The sequence below is a fragment of the Halictus rubicundus genome, chromosome 8 (genome assembly GCF_050948215.1).
Source record: "Halictus rubicundus isolate RS-2024b chromosome 8, iyHalRubi1_principal, whole genome shotgun sequence".
Taxonomy (NCBI): Eukaryota; Metazoa; Arthropoda; class Insecta; order Hymenoptera; family Halictidae; genus Halictus; species Halictus rubicundus.
The window spans coordinates 15,373,287-15,389,759 of record NC_135156.1 but is presented as its reverse complement, the minus strand read 5'-3'; the positions used below and the strand labels follow the sequence as shown (position 1 = coordinate 15,389,759).

Below are 16,473 nucleotides of genomic sequence, written 5' to 3'. Positions count from 1 at the left end.
TGTACGAGAATAGAGGAAAATTTAGCAGATACAGGCTTAGTTTAATTTCTTCAGAGTTTAATGCTCCAATGGACCAAGCTTAGGCTAGCTTCCCTGGCTCCGTTGAAGCTGAGAGCAATATAGACACGCCCACTCGGACTATTCTTTACGGATGCATGCTAGCTTTCTCTTTGTTGCCACTGGTTCGAAAATATCACTCCAAAACAAGTATAGACACAGACCACTTTGTGATGCTCTGTTCTGGCTCGGTTGAAGTCGAGAGCGCCGAAGCCACGCCCAGTAGGTTAATCTCTATCTACGTGGCGAGTGCGTGTTTGTACGAGAATAGAGGAAAATTTAGCAGATACAGGCTTAGATTAATTTTTTCAGAGTTTAATGCTCCAATAGACCAAGCTTAGGCTGGCTTCCCTGACTCCGTTGCAGCTGAGAGCAATATAGACACGCCCACTTGGGTTATTCTTTACGGATACAGTGACATAAATATTATTCTAGCTTTTTCTTTGATGCCACTGTTTCGAAAATAACACTCCAAACCGAGTATAGATATAGATCACTTTGTGATGCTCTGTTCTGGCTCGGTTGAAGTCGAGAGCGCCGAAGCCACGCCCAGTAGGTTAATCTCTGTCTACGTGGCGAGTGCGTGTTTGTACGAGAATAGAGGAAAATTTAGCAGATACAGGCTTAGATTAATTTTTTCAGAGTTTAATGCTCCAATAGACCAAGCTTAGGCTGGCTTCCCTGACTCCGTTGAAGCTGAGAGCAATATAGACACGCCCACTTGGGTTATTCTTTACGGATACAGTGACATAAATATTATTCTAGCTTTTTCTTTGATGCCACTGATTCGAAAATAGCACTCCAAACCGAGTATAGATACAGATCACTTTGTGATGCTCTGTTCTGGCTCGGTTGAAGTCGAGAGCAATGAAGACACGCCCACTCAAGGCACTCCAACGTAGAAAGATCAATCGGACAGTCTTTCATCTGTTTCTTTTGATGTTATTTGTTTTGAAACGTCACTTTGAGGTGAACATTGGTAAACGTTGCTACCGAGAGTACAGCTCTGACTTCATTAGAGCTGTGAGCAACGAAGCCACGCCCCCTCAAAGCACTCTCACACAATGAAAACCAGTGGACAGTCTTTTATCTCTTTCTTTTGAAATTATTCGTCGTGAAAGATTATTTTAGAACAAACATGGGTCAAAATTGCTCCTAAAGGTACTGTTCCAGTTTCGTTGTAGCTGAGAGCTCCGAAGCCACGCCCCCTAAGGGCATACGCAAGATAAACAGTCTCAAGACTCTCAAGACAATATTCAGTACAGTTTCTACAATTTTTCTCGAGTTAGAATACTATTTCGAGATTTTTGATGTTTCATGCAATTCTAGGATCACCGGAACGTTCCAAAATCGCATGATTAGTAGGTCAGAGACGGCCGGTATTAAAACAAGCCAAAATTGTGTTTCACTGTCGGTACTTTCGTATGCCGCGAACATTTTACGCGTTTTAACAGCGAAGCGGAACGGGCTTCGAAGTTTCCGCCGCTTCTAGGGCAGTTTATATTAAGTTTCCGTGCGTTTATGAATCTTGGGAATTTCCCTCAGCTTCCGCGGGGGAGCCTGTGACGACAGAGATCGCTCGATCGACTCCTCCGGTTCGATACGAGTTCGAGTTGAGAGGGCCGTGCAGGCGCGAGAATTCCTCGGTGGAAACGAATCGTACGCGAGCTGGTTCGAATCGAATTAACTTCGTTCCGCTTTTCAAAACAGACGTCGGCGTGGTGTGCAACGAAGTCTGGACCGATTGATAAGACAACTGATAAGACGTTTTCCCAAGCACCGTTGCACAGGAGATCCCCTTGCAAATGTTCACTGTTTTTCAGTCTACACCGCACTCCAATCGATTCTAATAATTTAAACGAACTTAAACGAACACGTGAAATTGAGGCACAACGATTCTCAATGACTCCGAGTTAAAATTCTCTACCAGAATTGCAACAGACTCGAGTGAAATAGAAATTTATTTTCTTTGTTAATGTGTTCAACAGGTTGAAGATAATGTAACAGTATTTTTAGATTCTATTCATTTTTATCGTAAATGCGTAAAATTCATCTAGTAAAATTAATGGTACTGGATATCGATTGATTCGTTCTGATACGATCCAAATTATGGCGTAAGGTGCAGAACTCGTTATTGGACTACGGATTTTATGCATTCGTGACAGAAATGGCACAATTTAAAGCAGTGGGCGTATTAAAAAGATTCAAGGACATCAGCGTACGTTCATTCGTTCACGAGCTATGTGACTCCAAAATTGATTCCCCTCGCGCGTCTCGCAACAAATTTCCCGGATCACTTTTTAAGTCTGCACCTTCGGGCGGCGTTTCTCTCGACTCCCTTAAATTTCCTCGGGAACTCGTCCCCCAGTTTCCACGATTGATCGTGTTCCCGGGAACACGCAGAACTTGCCGCGAGAGTATTTTCAAAAAATGTCCGCCGCAAGTTGGTCGCTCTGAAAATTTTCGCGCGAAGACCGCGCCCCCGCAAAGTTGGCAACTTTCTGTTGCTCGTCCTCGCGGAAGGAACTTCCGTGGGAAAGAAAAATCATGCTCCGTAGCCGTGCCGGATCTTAATCCCGGCCGGCGAAAGGGTTTCTGGGCGCGCTTTCGGGGGAAAGGATAATTTGCGGGATCCCGCGAGGGAAATGAAATTTCGTAATTATTCTCGGCGCGCGGCCCGACCGGAGCCCGAGTCCGTGGAACAGAATGAATCGGCCCCGGGGAAATGAAAATCGCTTTAATTACGCCACTTTCGCGCGAGCGGTGCGATTCAACGGGCGTCGCCGACCAAGTCCCGTGAAATACTTTCCGCGGAGGTTATGAAAAGCTCCGCGACGCTGTCTTCCGTCGGACGATTATGCGATTCGCGGGAGTCGATTAAAGGTTCCGTCACCCACGCGCGGAAAGTTCCCTCGACCTTATTAGGATCGAAATTCCCTGAGCGGAAAGTTCTTGGACTTCTCAAGCTGCGTACAACGTGAAAGCCTTGGATTAGAGTACTATTTCGCGAGGCCGCGATCATAGTTTCGGGGGGTGTCGTTGGACCAACAGCTTTGCGCAGTACTCCTGCGGATTTTCATAGAATTTTATGGGAGAAATCAGATTTTTCTTTTCTCACTGTTCCTGTGATTTTCCCGGCTATTAAAATGATTAAGAAAAGAAATAAATATACAGCTGTTACAGCTTCCGATGAATATCAAATTTTTATTTTGCACAAAAGTCCGCATAAAATTTCAAACTTTCTCTTTGGTGATCACTAGACTGCGGATCTTTATGCAAAATAAAATGTCCATACATCAATTGCAATAAGTAAAATTTTATTTTGCTCAGAAAAACGATACATCGACATTGTTAAACCCCTTTAATCTTTTCACTGTTTTGAATCACACCTACTCATTTTTGTCGTAAATACATAAAATCCGCAGTCGATTAATTTACCGTACAAAATAGGCCTATGAATCGAGCCTGTGCAGCAGCAGAGAGTTGGGAGTGCAATTTTTTAATTGCCACAATAAGGGTGAAAAAGCCAACCCAACGATTTCAACGAATAGCGTTTGTTCGTACACACACATCTATTCACCTGTCGACAAATGAGCACGTATCAGAGCAGAGTGACTACTAGTGAAACACACAGACACACAAGTTCGCGAAGCAGTTCCCACTCGTTCCTCGATCGTGCTCGATCGGGGAAACCCGATTTGGAGATCCCCAACCGTTCTCGCCAACGAATTCATAAACTGGCCAACAAGGGTTCTCGTCGAGATTGCGCGGTCGAACGGGCCGGAAGTAGATCCTCGCCGCCCTTTGAAACGACCAACTTCCCCGAAGCCGCTTGTCCCTCCATCGAATTCTCGCTTGTTCCCTCGAAAACTCGAACACGAACACGAACACTGCTGTACCATAGAGGCACCATGAGAGCGAGCGCGCGCAGAAAAGCGCGGCGTTTGTTTGACGATGAAACAGAGCCGGCCCTTCGCGACGCGGAACGCAGATGGGAAACAGGAAGCGGATAATGGAACGTAAACGGATTACAGCGCAAGTTGTGTTCGAGTAAATATCAGTTGCGCGTTGAGAGAGGGAGAGGGAGAGAGAGGGAGAGAGAGAGAGAGGGGGCTATCTCCCCGGTAATTCATGTTCCGATTAAACGCGCGTTGTATTTTTCCTCGGCTAAGCGAAACCCACCGTGGTTACCATTATTTATTTCCGGTTAAACCGCCGCGCCCCAGCGAGTAACGAGTTACGCGTTGTTATGGGCCGGAACTGATATCCATTACTGTTCTTATTATTATTGTTATTCGCGCGGCAACGCGCGCTCTTTAAATCTCGCGCTTCCGCTCTCGAATTGCTGCTCGCCAGGCCGGCGCGTGTTCTTTTCGCAAACGAGCACACCGGTTGCTTAACAAACGTGGAATAACGAAAGTGTTACATTTCTCGAGAATCTCTTTTGTCTGTCCAATAAACGAATTGCACGATCTTTAACCGCCGATTTTTATTGTTTGACACAAATTTAGAACCAGAATTTTTATTCAGTTCCAGACTCTTTGGAATCTGGAATGATCGGACAATTTTTCTCCGAAATAATATTCACGTGGAAGTTCATCTTTTGCAACTCTGAGGCGCCATTAACAACGTAAATGATCATTACGCGTAATTCAGAACGACATCCACACTGCTGAGTTTGATGAATAAATATTTCAGTGCGAATGCGCTCCATTTCACTTCTACTCGTGTAGAGAAAACAATTTTTGAAACAGGGTTTCTAAGATTGATGAGATTTCGGAATTCTGAAATTAAAAGAGCTTCGAGTGCAAGGGGTGAAAAGAGGTCTTGTCCTGGCAAGTAGAAACGGTCTACGGTGATCAGACAGGTCAATCGATTCGAACTAGTCGAAACGATCTACGGTGATCAGACGAATTTCTCGAAAAGAATTTGAACATGAAAGTAACAGGAAAGTCCGTCTGCTGCATCTGTATTCCTGATTCTAACTAGTAGAAACGGTCTACGGTGATCAGGCGAATTTCCCCAAAAGAATTTGCACATGAAAGTTCAAAGAAGTCGTTGCTCCAGCAACTAGAAACGATTGGGGATCGGACAAATTTCACCAAAATAATTCTAGCTTCGTAGATGTTAAACGAACCTATGTGTTTTTGATATATAAACGAACCTTCAGAGCTTTCTGACACACATTTTGTCTGTTGCATTTCCAGGTGAGAAATCCGGAGGCTACACGGGAAAGCCTCTGCCAACGTACAGACCAGCCGCGCAATTGGTACCCCTGGGAGGAGCAGTGAGATTATTCTGCGAAGCTTATCTCGGCAAGGTCGAGCTACCAGATGCGAAAAATTCGGTGACCTGGTCGAAAAGCGACAGCAACGTCACCTTGCCCAGTCATGGCAGGATCGCGCAGCACAGAGTGTCCAGGTGAGTTTCTCCTCTGGCGAAAAACCTATTGCGATTTTCCTGAACGAAATTCGAGGGGACACCCTACGGGATTTGATTTATTTATGGAAAAACTTCTACGGGGAACGCTTCAGTTCATGAAATTTCGAGTCTTAAGTCTGTGTGACTAAACTTGTCAAATTTTTTGCTCTGTACTATCGATATTACGAATTCTGACGCCATTTTTCGTATATTTTGCGAATCTACGGACTCTTGGCTCTTAACGCTTTGAAAAAATATTTTATCGAATGAAATAACAATTGAGACGTTAAGATGCGCAACAGCAGAAATGCCCCATCACCGTTCCGGAGCTTTACAGACCCCATAAAAGAGGTCGAAATGAATTCTGCAAGGGGCGGGGTAGCTAATCAATGGGATTAGCGTATCGAGACGCATTAAAAAAGTAAAAGAGCCCATCTTAGCTTAACGATCGCCGGTTTTCTTTTGTCGGGCCGATCGCGCGGGGGCCTCGAAGTTCGTTAGTCGAACGGAACACCGAAATCGATCTCGAACACCGGTGTCGGATCGGAATCGAAACAGGTCGAAGAACAATCGGAAAGCCGGGCGCGGGGGTGGATGGGGAATCGGACAGGGAACGGGAAGACGTAGCACAGGAGCAAACCGCTAATTAAGGGACACGGGGAGTATCGGAATTTCTCTTTGATCCAGAGGCGCATATCCTGCTTCCGGTAACCGCGGAAGGCGCGCGGAATGTGTACGCTCGCGGATCGGTTAATAGGAGGTTTGCCTAACGAGGGATCGATAATGAAATCCCCGTGGTCGTTATCGCCGGAAACGGGATTTCCTTCCCCTTAAGACCCTTTTACGTCGCCGTTACCCTTTCGGGAAATCCGGTGAAACCGTTTCAGAGCCTGTTTATGCCGCACCGTGACCGATTGCTTCGTTATTTGTTGCCTCGCTAATATGGTTTCCTTGCCTGTGTCATACGTCGAAACACAGCATTGTACTTCTTCTCAATTTATTTCGCTGATCAATGGCCCTCGGTCGTCAATTTGAATGCTTAACAAACGTTTCGCTTCGTTAAATAGAGCTTTAAGCATTTCATTCAATTACCTAATTGGGTACCTTTAGCTCTCGTTTCATCCTAGCTGCGTTAAATATAAAAAGATGCTTTGCATCAATGGCTGACTTCAGTCCTCCGGACGCCATGTTGCCAAGAATCTGCCCAACCTTAAATCGTGGCCAGAAGTTGTATTCCTGAAAAGGGAGACAACTTTATTAAACATTGTCGTCTCTAAATTGAGGCAAAAGACTGAATGTTACTTCAATGCCGTCGAATCTAGTCCTCCGCCATATTGAATGAAAATGGCAAGACGTCACAAACTCCGCTAACAGTGACTAAAAAGCCATACTTTTCAGAAGTGGAACGGGTCGCATAAATGCTATTGCAACGAGTTACGGCTTCGGTTTTATCGTATTCGCATAAAATTGAGTTAAAAGCCACTTTCGCCTGAATGGCGATTGTCCCAGTTCGACGGAAAAGAACGCGCAGAAAGACCTGTTGAATTCGGATTGTATCGGCGGCGTTCAAAAACGTATTTATGAGAAACGGAACAGTCGTTTAAACAGTTTTACGACTCATTACGACTCTGTTTTACCGCTTTATTCGCGAGAGATTGAATTAAAATGCCGCCGCACTTGAACGGCGTCGGGTGTAGTTCTTTAATTGCCGCCATCTTGAAAGAATTTAAATTTTCGTAGTGGCGTGTTCAAGGTGCTGTACTTTTAGAAAGCAGGAGAATTGTGTTCAACGTGTTAATCTATGTAAATGGCAATTCCTTTTTTTTTGCAACAAAAATATCTGTCAAATTTAATTTGCCACGATCAATAATTAAAACAATAACACATCTTTAAAAAGTAGAACAATTCTATTTAACATTATTGTACTGAATGATAGCCCCGCTTTCACGGCATTCGCTTAAAATTGCTTTAAAAGAGCTTTCGACAGGTTTGGCCGCGGTCCTGCATCTCCGGGCGCCATGTTGGCAAAAAAGCGCGGGAGGGCGCGTAAAATTTGAACGGTGTTATCGATTTCCCTTCTGGAGGCTTCCCTAAAAGGCAGGAAAATTCAATTAACGCGCCCAGATATACCACAGCGATCTCTTTCACGGAACTCTGTCCAATGTCCCATTGAATTACGCAAAGCTAGTGTACAATGGTCCGGCGTCGTAACAAGCCCAGTAGCCACGGACCGGTAACAATTATCTGTCGACGCGAAACCGTTCGACGGTGCGGTGGAAAGGGGGAAATCAATGTTCCCGGGGCGAGACGGATCCCGTCTTGGATTTAATAGAGGAATTTCGCGGACGAGGGGTCCGCGCGCGTCAGAACACCGGCTCTCTCGTTACAGAAACGCGCTTTCGCCGGGCCGCACCGGCATTACGTCGGCGGCGGATGCGGACACTAATTGGAGGACAGGTTTCCAGCACAATTTCGAAATTTACCCGTGAGACACATGGCTGAACGCGAAAGCATTTGCATTCGCGGAAACCGCGGACAACGGGCGCGCGCAACCTCCTGCGTTGCAACGCCGCCGATTATGCAGCCGCTGTTTACGCGGACAATAGTTTACAGAATTAATCCGGTCGTTTGCGTGTTTGCCGGCGACGACCGGGCTTCCCGATGCTACTTTCTCGGTCGGAGCGGAAACGAGTCCGAAATTTGGCTGACCGAGAAACGGACCGGTCGCTTCTTCATTTATTTATCCGCGTGTCCGTCCGCCGTTCTCGCCATCTCTCCGTCGCGAATATCGAATTAACGTGTCTCCCCGTGAATTCACGGCAGCGTGCTTCGACCGCCGCTTGTCTGATTAATTATACAATAATAATTATACCAAGTGCTGTTTTTAACCGTCCCCGTTTGAAACAAAGTAGACGGTATTCTCTTCTCGAAGAATTTCCTCGGTGGGGAAACGAAAGCGGCCATCTTGTCTTCTTGGACAAGATGTTCCGTGTCAGTTCAGAGATGCACAGACGATCTTGAAACCGAAATAGAAAATGATGGTGGAAGGTAATTCTGTACCATCGTCGGATGCACGGTTTAAAATAACGTGATTGTGGCCAGACAATTTTTCCAGAAATTCGAGGACGTCGATATTCGCGTTTCGTTGAAGTGGCTCTGGCAAAATGGCTGCCGCGTCCATCCGGTTGAAGTTGTTTAGCTCAATTTTTCAGCAAGTATTAAATGTAACTAGCCTGCGGATCTATATGCAGAATAAAAGTTTTTTACCTGAATTGCAACGAACTTTAGTGAAACAGAAATTTATTGTCTTTCCTCTTATGTTTAGCAAATTGAAAATAATATAATATATATATATATATATATATATATATATATATATATATACTTTTATTTTGCCTCCCCTAAGGGTTACAATTTCTTTTTCCTTACATCACCTTCTCCTTCTATCGCCGTCTTGAAAATAATATAATAGTATGTTTCAATTTTTCTAATATTTCTGCTACTTAAAATTAAACCTACTCATTTTTGTCATAAATGCATAAAGAACCCGTAGTGTGATCATAACGTATCGAGTTTTTACAGAAACATCATTTTGTACGTAAACAAAATAATCGAATTTCTCTATCCCCTTAAAAGGGCGTTGACAATTTTCATGAATTATTTTTAAGCTACGTGTAACGATATAAATCTTTTTCTTTAGTCATTTATGCAGTTACCATTTCGGCGTGTGCAGCCATTTTTTCAAGGATTCATAATTATAGTTTGCCTGCGATGAAGGAACGTTTACGCACATCCACATCGAGAACGAGAAGGTGAAACAGATATTTCCTCAGCGCTCTGCAGTCCATCGTCGAGATGATCAATAAAAGACAACACAGCTGATCGGCGCAGTTCGAATCCGAAAAAACCATGCCCAAATACGATCCCTACACCTCGCCGGCTATTGATCCCGTTGTTCACCGCTTCGCAACTGCAGACGAGAGATCATAGATCGGCTCCCGCGTTTTGCAGCGATCATCTCGCGGATTCCGCGCGGAAACGGCGAATTCCTCTCGGAAACTGCGAAATCCGCGTCGGAACCGCATTCCCGTGGGACTTCCGTGTGCCATCGATCCCCGGGCCATGTCCCGGAGAGGAAGTTTGCGTTCCGGGCGCGACCGGAGCGTGTGTCCCGGATTGTTTGGCGGCGTCCCCAATTATTTCGCCGTTTGTTTGCACAGTCGGCTTTCGAGGATCGATCGCCTAGGTAACGATCTCCCGGCAGGAGAATCTGCCGATTTCTGCCCGAAGGAAAGGAGAAGGTCCACACGCCGGGAACGCGGAGTGCGTCAGGGTCGACGAGTGCAATCGCGGATCCCCGGTGATTAGCCTTTTTGCTGCTCGTCGCCTCTCTCTCTCTCTCTCTCTCTCTCTCTCTCTCTCTCTCTCTTTTCGTTTCTCGGTCTCTGGCTCGGTCTCTGTTCGCGAAGCATTATAGGCGTAATAACAGAGGGACAAACTCGGAGTCCGGTCCCGGGAACAACGAGCACGAGCAAGATGGCCGAGGGATTCCGAGGAATCCTCTTGTCTCGCTCGTTCGGCCGTCTGCGCGAGCTCCGTCATTACACTAATGATACCCTGGTCTGTTTCCTCGGCGAATCGGCCCCTTTTTCGTGCGTGTCCCCCTTCTTCTTCTTCTTCTTCTTCTTCTTCTTCGTCTTCGTCCTCTCGTTCGTTCTACCTTGGTCCGAAACTCCCGACACCGGGAGAAAAGAGAAAAATGCCGACAGGTAATCGGCGATCCGCGCCTTTGCGCGCGCGAGTCTCGATTTCTTGCTCTTCTAGATCGATCGCCGGCTCCGGACGTTTCGGAGCTAAAAATCGTGTCCGGTTCGCCGATTAGTCCCGGCCATCGTTCGCTATAGTCTCTATAGTCTGTAGATCAGTCGACGTCGATCCTGTACCCGCGGTAAATGAGTCTCTCCGCCTTCAAAGAGAATCGCGGGACCGAGCGTTCTGCCGTTTGTTTTATTTGCGGCCGTGAAAAATTATTCTGCGGGATTGAAGCCACCAAGGTCCCGAGAAATCACTTTTTAATTGTGCACCGAGATGTCCTCCATTTTCTGCCTCCGTACCCGAGGGAGTTGGTATTTTATCTTTCGTTGGTTTCTCCTGGTGTATTTTCGTCGGTGTATTGTCTGTAATTGGAAAATTGAGGGGACGGTTGTTTAACGCTCTGAACGCCGTGTCTACCTGAAATGAGCGACGGAACTAATTTTCTATATCTAGAACGGAATATTTGAGGTAATTTAGAGAGGTTGGGACTGGCAAAATGCGAGACAATCGCAAGAATAATAACCTAATAAATTGCTTTGATTTTGTGGAATTTTTGGGACCTTTGTTATTGGAACTGCTAACAATTCTGCGCTGCAATTTTATGGTTTTATTCTGAATGTTAAAATGGTCGCGATTCCATTTGGACTCGTGCCAGTCTGAAAATCGTGAAGTCTGAAAATCTCGAGACGAACAATAACCGGAAAATTAATTCTCCCATTCACAAAAATTAATCAATCCTGCAGTTCTCGACTCTCCTATTAATTTTCGAAATAGGATTTCAATTTATCTAAAATTCCTTTCAATCTTCCTATCGATTCGTCCCATTTTTTTCATTTTCGATCTCACTTTCGGATTAAAAAATTGCGGGTGCGATTATTGCTGTACAGATATTTCCATAATACAGTTGAGTCGTATTTCCGTAGTACAGTGTAACACCCTTTGTTTGTGATTGGCGAACACAATTTTTATTTGAAGATCCGCAGTCATATGATGTATGCTTCTGAAGGATTAAAAAGAATTGCCGTGAGCCAGAAACGATCAGTAAATAATGGTCCATTCGTTCTTTCACCTAATCTCGTTTCATTCGTGATGTTTCCTGATAATGTGCACCGTTCTGTTCGTCTTTAATTTATCGCACCGTAAAGTTTGCGTATGAAACACGCAATCTGTCGATGTAAAGTTTCCCCGGCACTGATTCAGCGACCATCAGAGAGACCGATGATTCCCCCAACCATCAAAATAGCCGACCAACGCGTCTGTTTAACGAGGAGCGACAAGTGGCACTCTGTAGTAGTGCGTTTGATAAACTGCATCACGGAAACCGCATCGGCCGGTGTTAGCTAATCATCGATTTATACCTTAATGGGCACCCGTTTAGCGCAATCTTCTTGATGGAAAACACTATCAGCTCGTCGCTTTATACGTACCAATACCCGAGAGCATTCGAACATATCTCTGAATCGTTTTGCGTGTGCACACCGTCTCGTTTCACGAGAATCAAACCTTTACTAACTGCGGATTTTTGTGTAAAATAAACATTCGATTGATTGCAAAGTATAGGAGCTACATAGAAGTTTATTCTCAATCATTTTATAGACTTGAAAACGAGGCAAAATTAAATTGTTTTAATCAGGCCTGGGCAACTTCTTCCCCGCCGTCGCTTCACGACCCCCACTACCAATGTGTAGGTTCCCCCACCTACTTTATATTACTCCTTCATGCTTTCATGTCTCTTGGAGAGAACCTTCTATAGACGCCCCCTCCTTCCACACTCCATAGGAGCATGGTGGGGGGTCTCATGAGCGGGAAGGAGTCGCGTATGGCTCGCGAGCCACCAGTTGCCCAGGCCTCCTTCAAATGTTTCCATTGTTTTGCATTTGATGTGCTCACTTCTCCCGTGGACGCATAAAATCCGGAGTATGGCGTTTAATAATCCACGGACTAAATGTTCCACCAGAAATAATACAATAATAATAATAATAGTCTCTTCGCTCTTACAATTCGCCTATTAATTTCTACCAGAACCGCATAAAATCTGGTCCACCTCACGAACTAAGTGTCCCATTAAAAATATGAGAGAAACGGTACAATAATATTTTCACGTTCGTCTACCCATTTCCGGTTTTACCTCACAAACAACACGCCCCACCGCAAAAATGAACTTCACGTGTATCGCCCGGTGATTAAACACTTTTTTCCGGAAGCCGATTGTTCGCGGTCAGTTATCTGCCGGGCGTTGCAACCCGGACCGCAACTAATTCGGTGCACTTCGCCAAGAAAAAGTGGCTACGTTTGGCCAGATCCACGACGAATGAGAGGGAGAGAGAAAGAGAGAGAGAGAGAGTGAGAGAGAGGAGACGGTTTCAGCGCAGCTCGAGCGATACGGTTTCCTATCCAGCAGCAGCGTCGATCTCGCGTCCATTCGAACGAACCCGGCTGAATGCACGGGTCTAAGAGCGTGATCGAGCGGAACCGACGTCGAATAGGCGAAATCGACGGTAGGGAAAAGCCGTCCTTGTCCATCGGAGAGGACTCCGTGTGCAACGACGATCGATCCCCCCCTGGCTATATGTACTATACATATACGTACGTTGCATCGGCCAGGCTTCTATCTGCCAATCACGGTCTAATTCCGAAACGGCCGCAGCGCAGGACGATCGTGTCCCTTCAACTCGAGTTCCGCTTTCGCGGTGGAATTATCCTTGTGTCCAGTCTCCGCACAGCCAAAACCGAACTCGCCTTTCTGTTCGGCGCATTTCGGACCCGAAATTGAATCGTCGCCGGTTATCGGACCTCCGACCACCATTTTTTCCCCGTTATGGTTCGTTTTACCCTTACACGCTCCTTAAAATCAAGTGGGCGAAATGCTCTGTGAGTCACGCAGCAGTATCTTTAGGAATTTATTATAGGAAAAGTAAATTGTGGAGAGATAAATAATTTTATGGAATATATTTGTGCATGATTCGGTATAGTAGACGAATTTTTGCCGCCCGCTCTGTCCACTGATATATAGAAAATTTTCACCCGAGAAGCGTATGAGAATTGGGAGTGAATTTTCATCTCCTCTGTGAATCTCGCAACAGTAGTTCATCTTTAGAAATTTATTATAGGAAAAGTAAATTGTGTAGAGATAAATAACTTTATGGAATGTTTTTGGCCATGATTCGGTATAGTAGACGAATTTTTGCCGCCCGCTCTGTCCACTGGTATAGTGAATTTTCACCCGAGAAGCGTATGAGAGTTGGGGGTGAATTTTCACCTCCCCTGCGAATCACGCAACAGTAGGTCATATTTAGGAATTTATTATAGGGAAAGTAAATTGTGGAGAGATAAATAACTTTATGGAATATATTTGTGCATGATTCGGTATAGTAGACGAATTTTTGCCGCCCGCTCTGTTCACTGGTATAGTGAATTTTCACCCGAGAAGCGTGTGCGAGTTAAGGGTCAATTTTCATCTCCCCAGCGAATCACGTAACAGTAGGTCATCTTTAGGAATTTATTATAGGAAAAGTAAATTACGTAGAGATCAATAACTTTGTGGAATGTTTTTGGCCATGATTCGGTATAGTAGACGAATTTTTGCCGCCCGCTCTGTTCACTGGTATAGTGAATTTTCACCCGAGAAGCGTGTGCGAGTTAAGGGTCAATTTTCATCTCCCCAGCGAATCACGTAACAGTAGGTCATCTTTAGGAATTTATTATAGGAAAAGTAAATTACGTAGAGATCAATAACTTTGTGGAATATATTTGGCCATGATTCGGTATAGTAGACGAATTTTTGCCGCCCGCTCTGTTCACTGGTATGGTGATTTTTCACCGGAGGAACAGTTGGGCCTTGTTAAAACATGCCGAACTAAATATCGCCGGTTCAGAAATTTTGCAGCAATGAGAAATCGCATGCCCGGACTAATTGCACAATTGTTTCGCGCCGATAGGAGGGTAGCAGCTCTGAGTCGCATGGTACAACAACGTCCCGTTAAAAGGAAAGCAAAGTTGACCTTAAATCTTGATGAAAAGCGCCCGAAGGTGTCGCCGTCGGGGGAGCGTTTCAGAAGTAGGAAGTAATTGCGCAAAAAAACCTAAAAACCGGCGGAATTAAATCGCAGCTAGAAGAAGGGGGTAGGGGACGGAGAGAGCACACTGTGAAGTTGTTCCTCCTCGGGGCTCCGGTTTCCGGCCGTTCCCAACCCCCGCGAGGAGGGTGGGTCCGCCATTTGTCGGATCTTCGTTGTGTTTCGGCCAGGAAAATTTTCCGGCGTCGCCTCTGCGCCGGCATTACAATTAACGCGACGCGGAAAAGTGGGTCGAGCCACGGTAATTGCGTCGCATTCATCGTTGCCCATCCCCGTTCGACAACGGGGGTAGACTCTCCGCTTCATCGAATATCGTTTCTACCCCCGACAGCCCCCTTTTTGCCCGCCAGCACCGTTCCCCATCGATGTCCACTCCTTTTTTTCATCTTCCCCCCCCCCAACCCCCAACCCCCGACCACCCCTTCCACTCTTCCAATCCCCATCCCCAGTCTCCGCCCCGCCCTCAGCGACCCTCTCGCCGGAGAATTCTTTTGCTTTTGTTCGCGGCGGACTCTTTTCAATATTTCAGCGGTCTTTGTCTCCATACCTTTCTCGCTCCTCTCTCACCCCACGGCTCGCTTTGAACCCGTTCACCTGATTTTTCAACCTCCCCCTCCGTTCCATCCTCGAGTTCGCAGTCCTCGCCCCTGCAATTTGTTCCCTCGATACATTTCGCGATCCTTTCAGCGAGATCCTTTCTCCCAGGAAAATGAAAACGCATTCGTCAAGGCTGAACCAGTCGCCTCGGAGAATTAACCCTCTACGAACCTCTGTACACCGGTTCTACATCGTGTCACAATAGTGATTAAACGTGGTCAGATCATTAGACATTATTATTAGATTTTTATCGAAACAATATTGAGCAACTTTTTGTCACCTGCAACCGTTGCCTTCTCCTTTTTTCTCCGAATAAATGCCGTATTGCAATAATTGTGAAATAGAAGATTTTATGGCAGCTGTAACTGCAACAGGTACATTTCAACGATAGGCCATCTTTGCGAATTTGTTAATGGAAAAGTAAATTGTGTAGAGATAAATAACTTTATGGAATGTTTTCGGGCATGATTCGGTATAGTGGACGAATTTTTGCCGCCCGATCTGTCCACTGGTATAGTGAATTTTCACCCGAGAAGTGTATCCGAGTTAAGGGTGAATTTTTCATCTCCTCTGTGAGTGTCGCAACAGCAGGCCATCTTTGCGAATTTATTATAGGAAAAGTAAATTGTGTATAGATAAATAACTTTGCGGAATATATTTGTGCATGATTCAGTATAGTAGACGAATTTTTGCAGCCCGCTTTGTCCACTGGTATAGTGAATTTTCACCCGAGAAGCGTATGAGAATTGGGGGTGAATTTTCATCTCCTCTGTGAATCTCGCAACAGTAGGTCATCTTTAGGAATTTATTATAGGAAAAGTAAATTACGTAGAGATAGATAACTTTATGGAATGTTTTTGGGCATGATTCAGTATAGTGGACGAATTTTTGTCGCCCGATCTGTCCACCGGTATAGTGAATATTCACCCGAGAAGTGTATCCGAGTTAACGGTGAATTTTTCATCTCCTCTGTGAGTGTCGCAACAGCAGGCCATCTTTGCGAATTTATTATAGGAAAAGTAAATTGTGTAGAGATAAATAACTTTATGGAATGTTTTTGGGCATGATTCGGTATACTAGACGAATTTTTGCCACCCGATCTGTCCACTGGTATAGCGAATTTTCACTCGAGAAGCGTACGAGAGATGACAATTTTTGTTTCACATGATGATCCACGGTTGAATGATTAACGTTCGCAAACGTCGCACAATGTCGATCGTGCAGGAAGAAATCAACGATCACACATCGTCCCTGAAGGGTTTAGCGCCGCGTTCGCGCGTAGTGGCGAGGGAAATGGGACACGCGCGATGATTCCCCGTTGCACTTTATGCGTTCCCGGATTGCAGCCCGGATAAAGGTTAATAGAGTTCTCATCTTCGTGCTGCAACCCTTTCGAGCACTGTAATTCCGCGATTTACTTCGGGTATTACGGCTTCCTGCGGATCGCGGCGGTTTTTATCACTGTGCAGTCGTCGGACCTGCTTTTGATTCCGGTTCGCTTTTAGCG

General features: G+C 45.5%; 1 protein-coding gene across 1 annotated transcript in view; it reads left to right on the top strand.

Moving 5' to 3' along the window:
• Positions 1-16,473, top strand: part of LOC143356689 (interleukin-1 receptor accessory protein-like 1-B) — a 236,287-nt gene that overhangs the window by 177,802 nt on the left and 42,012 nt on the right. The window contains exon 3 of the mRNA XM_076792587.1: positions 5,265-5,478. Within this exon, the coding sequence (XP_076648702.1) occupies positions 5,265-5,478 (214 nt within the window). The remainder of the gene's footprint in view (positions 1-5,264; positions 5,479-16,473) is intronic.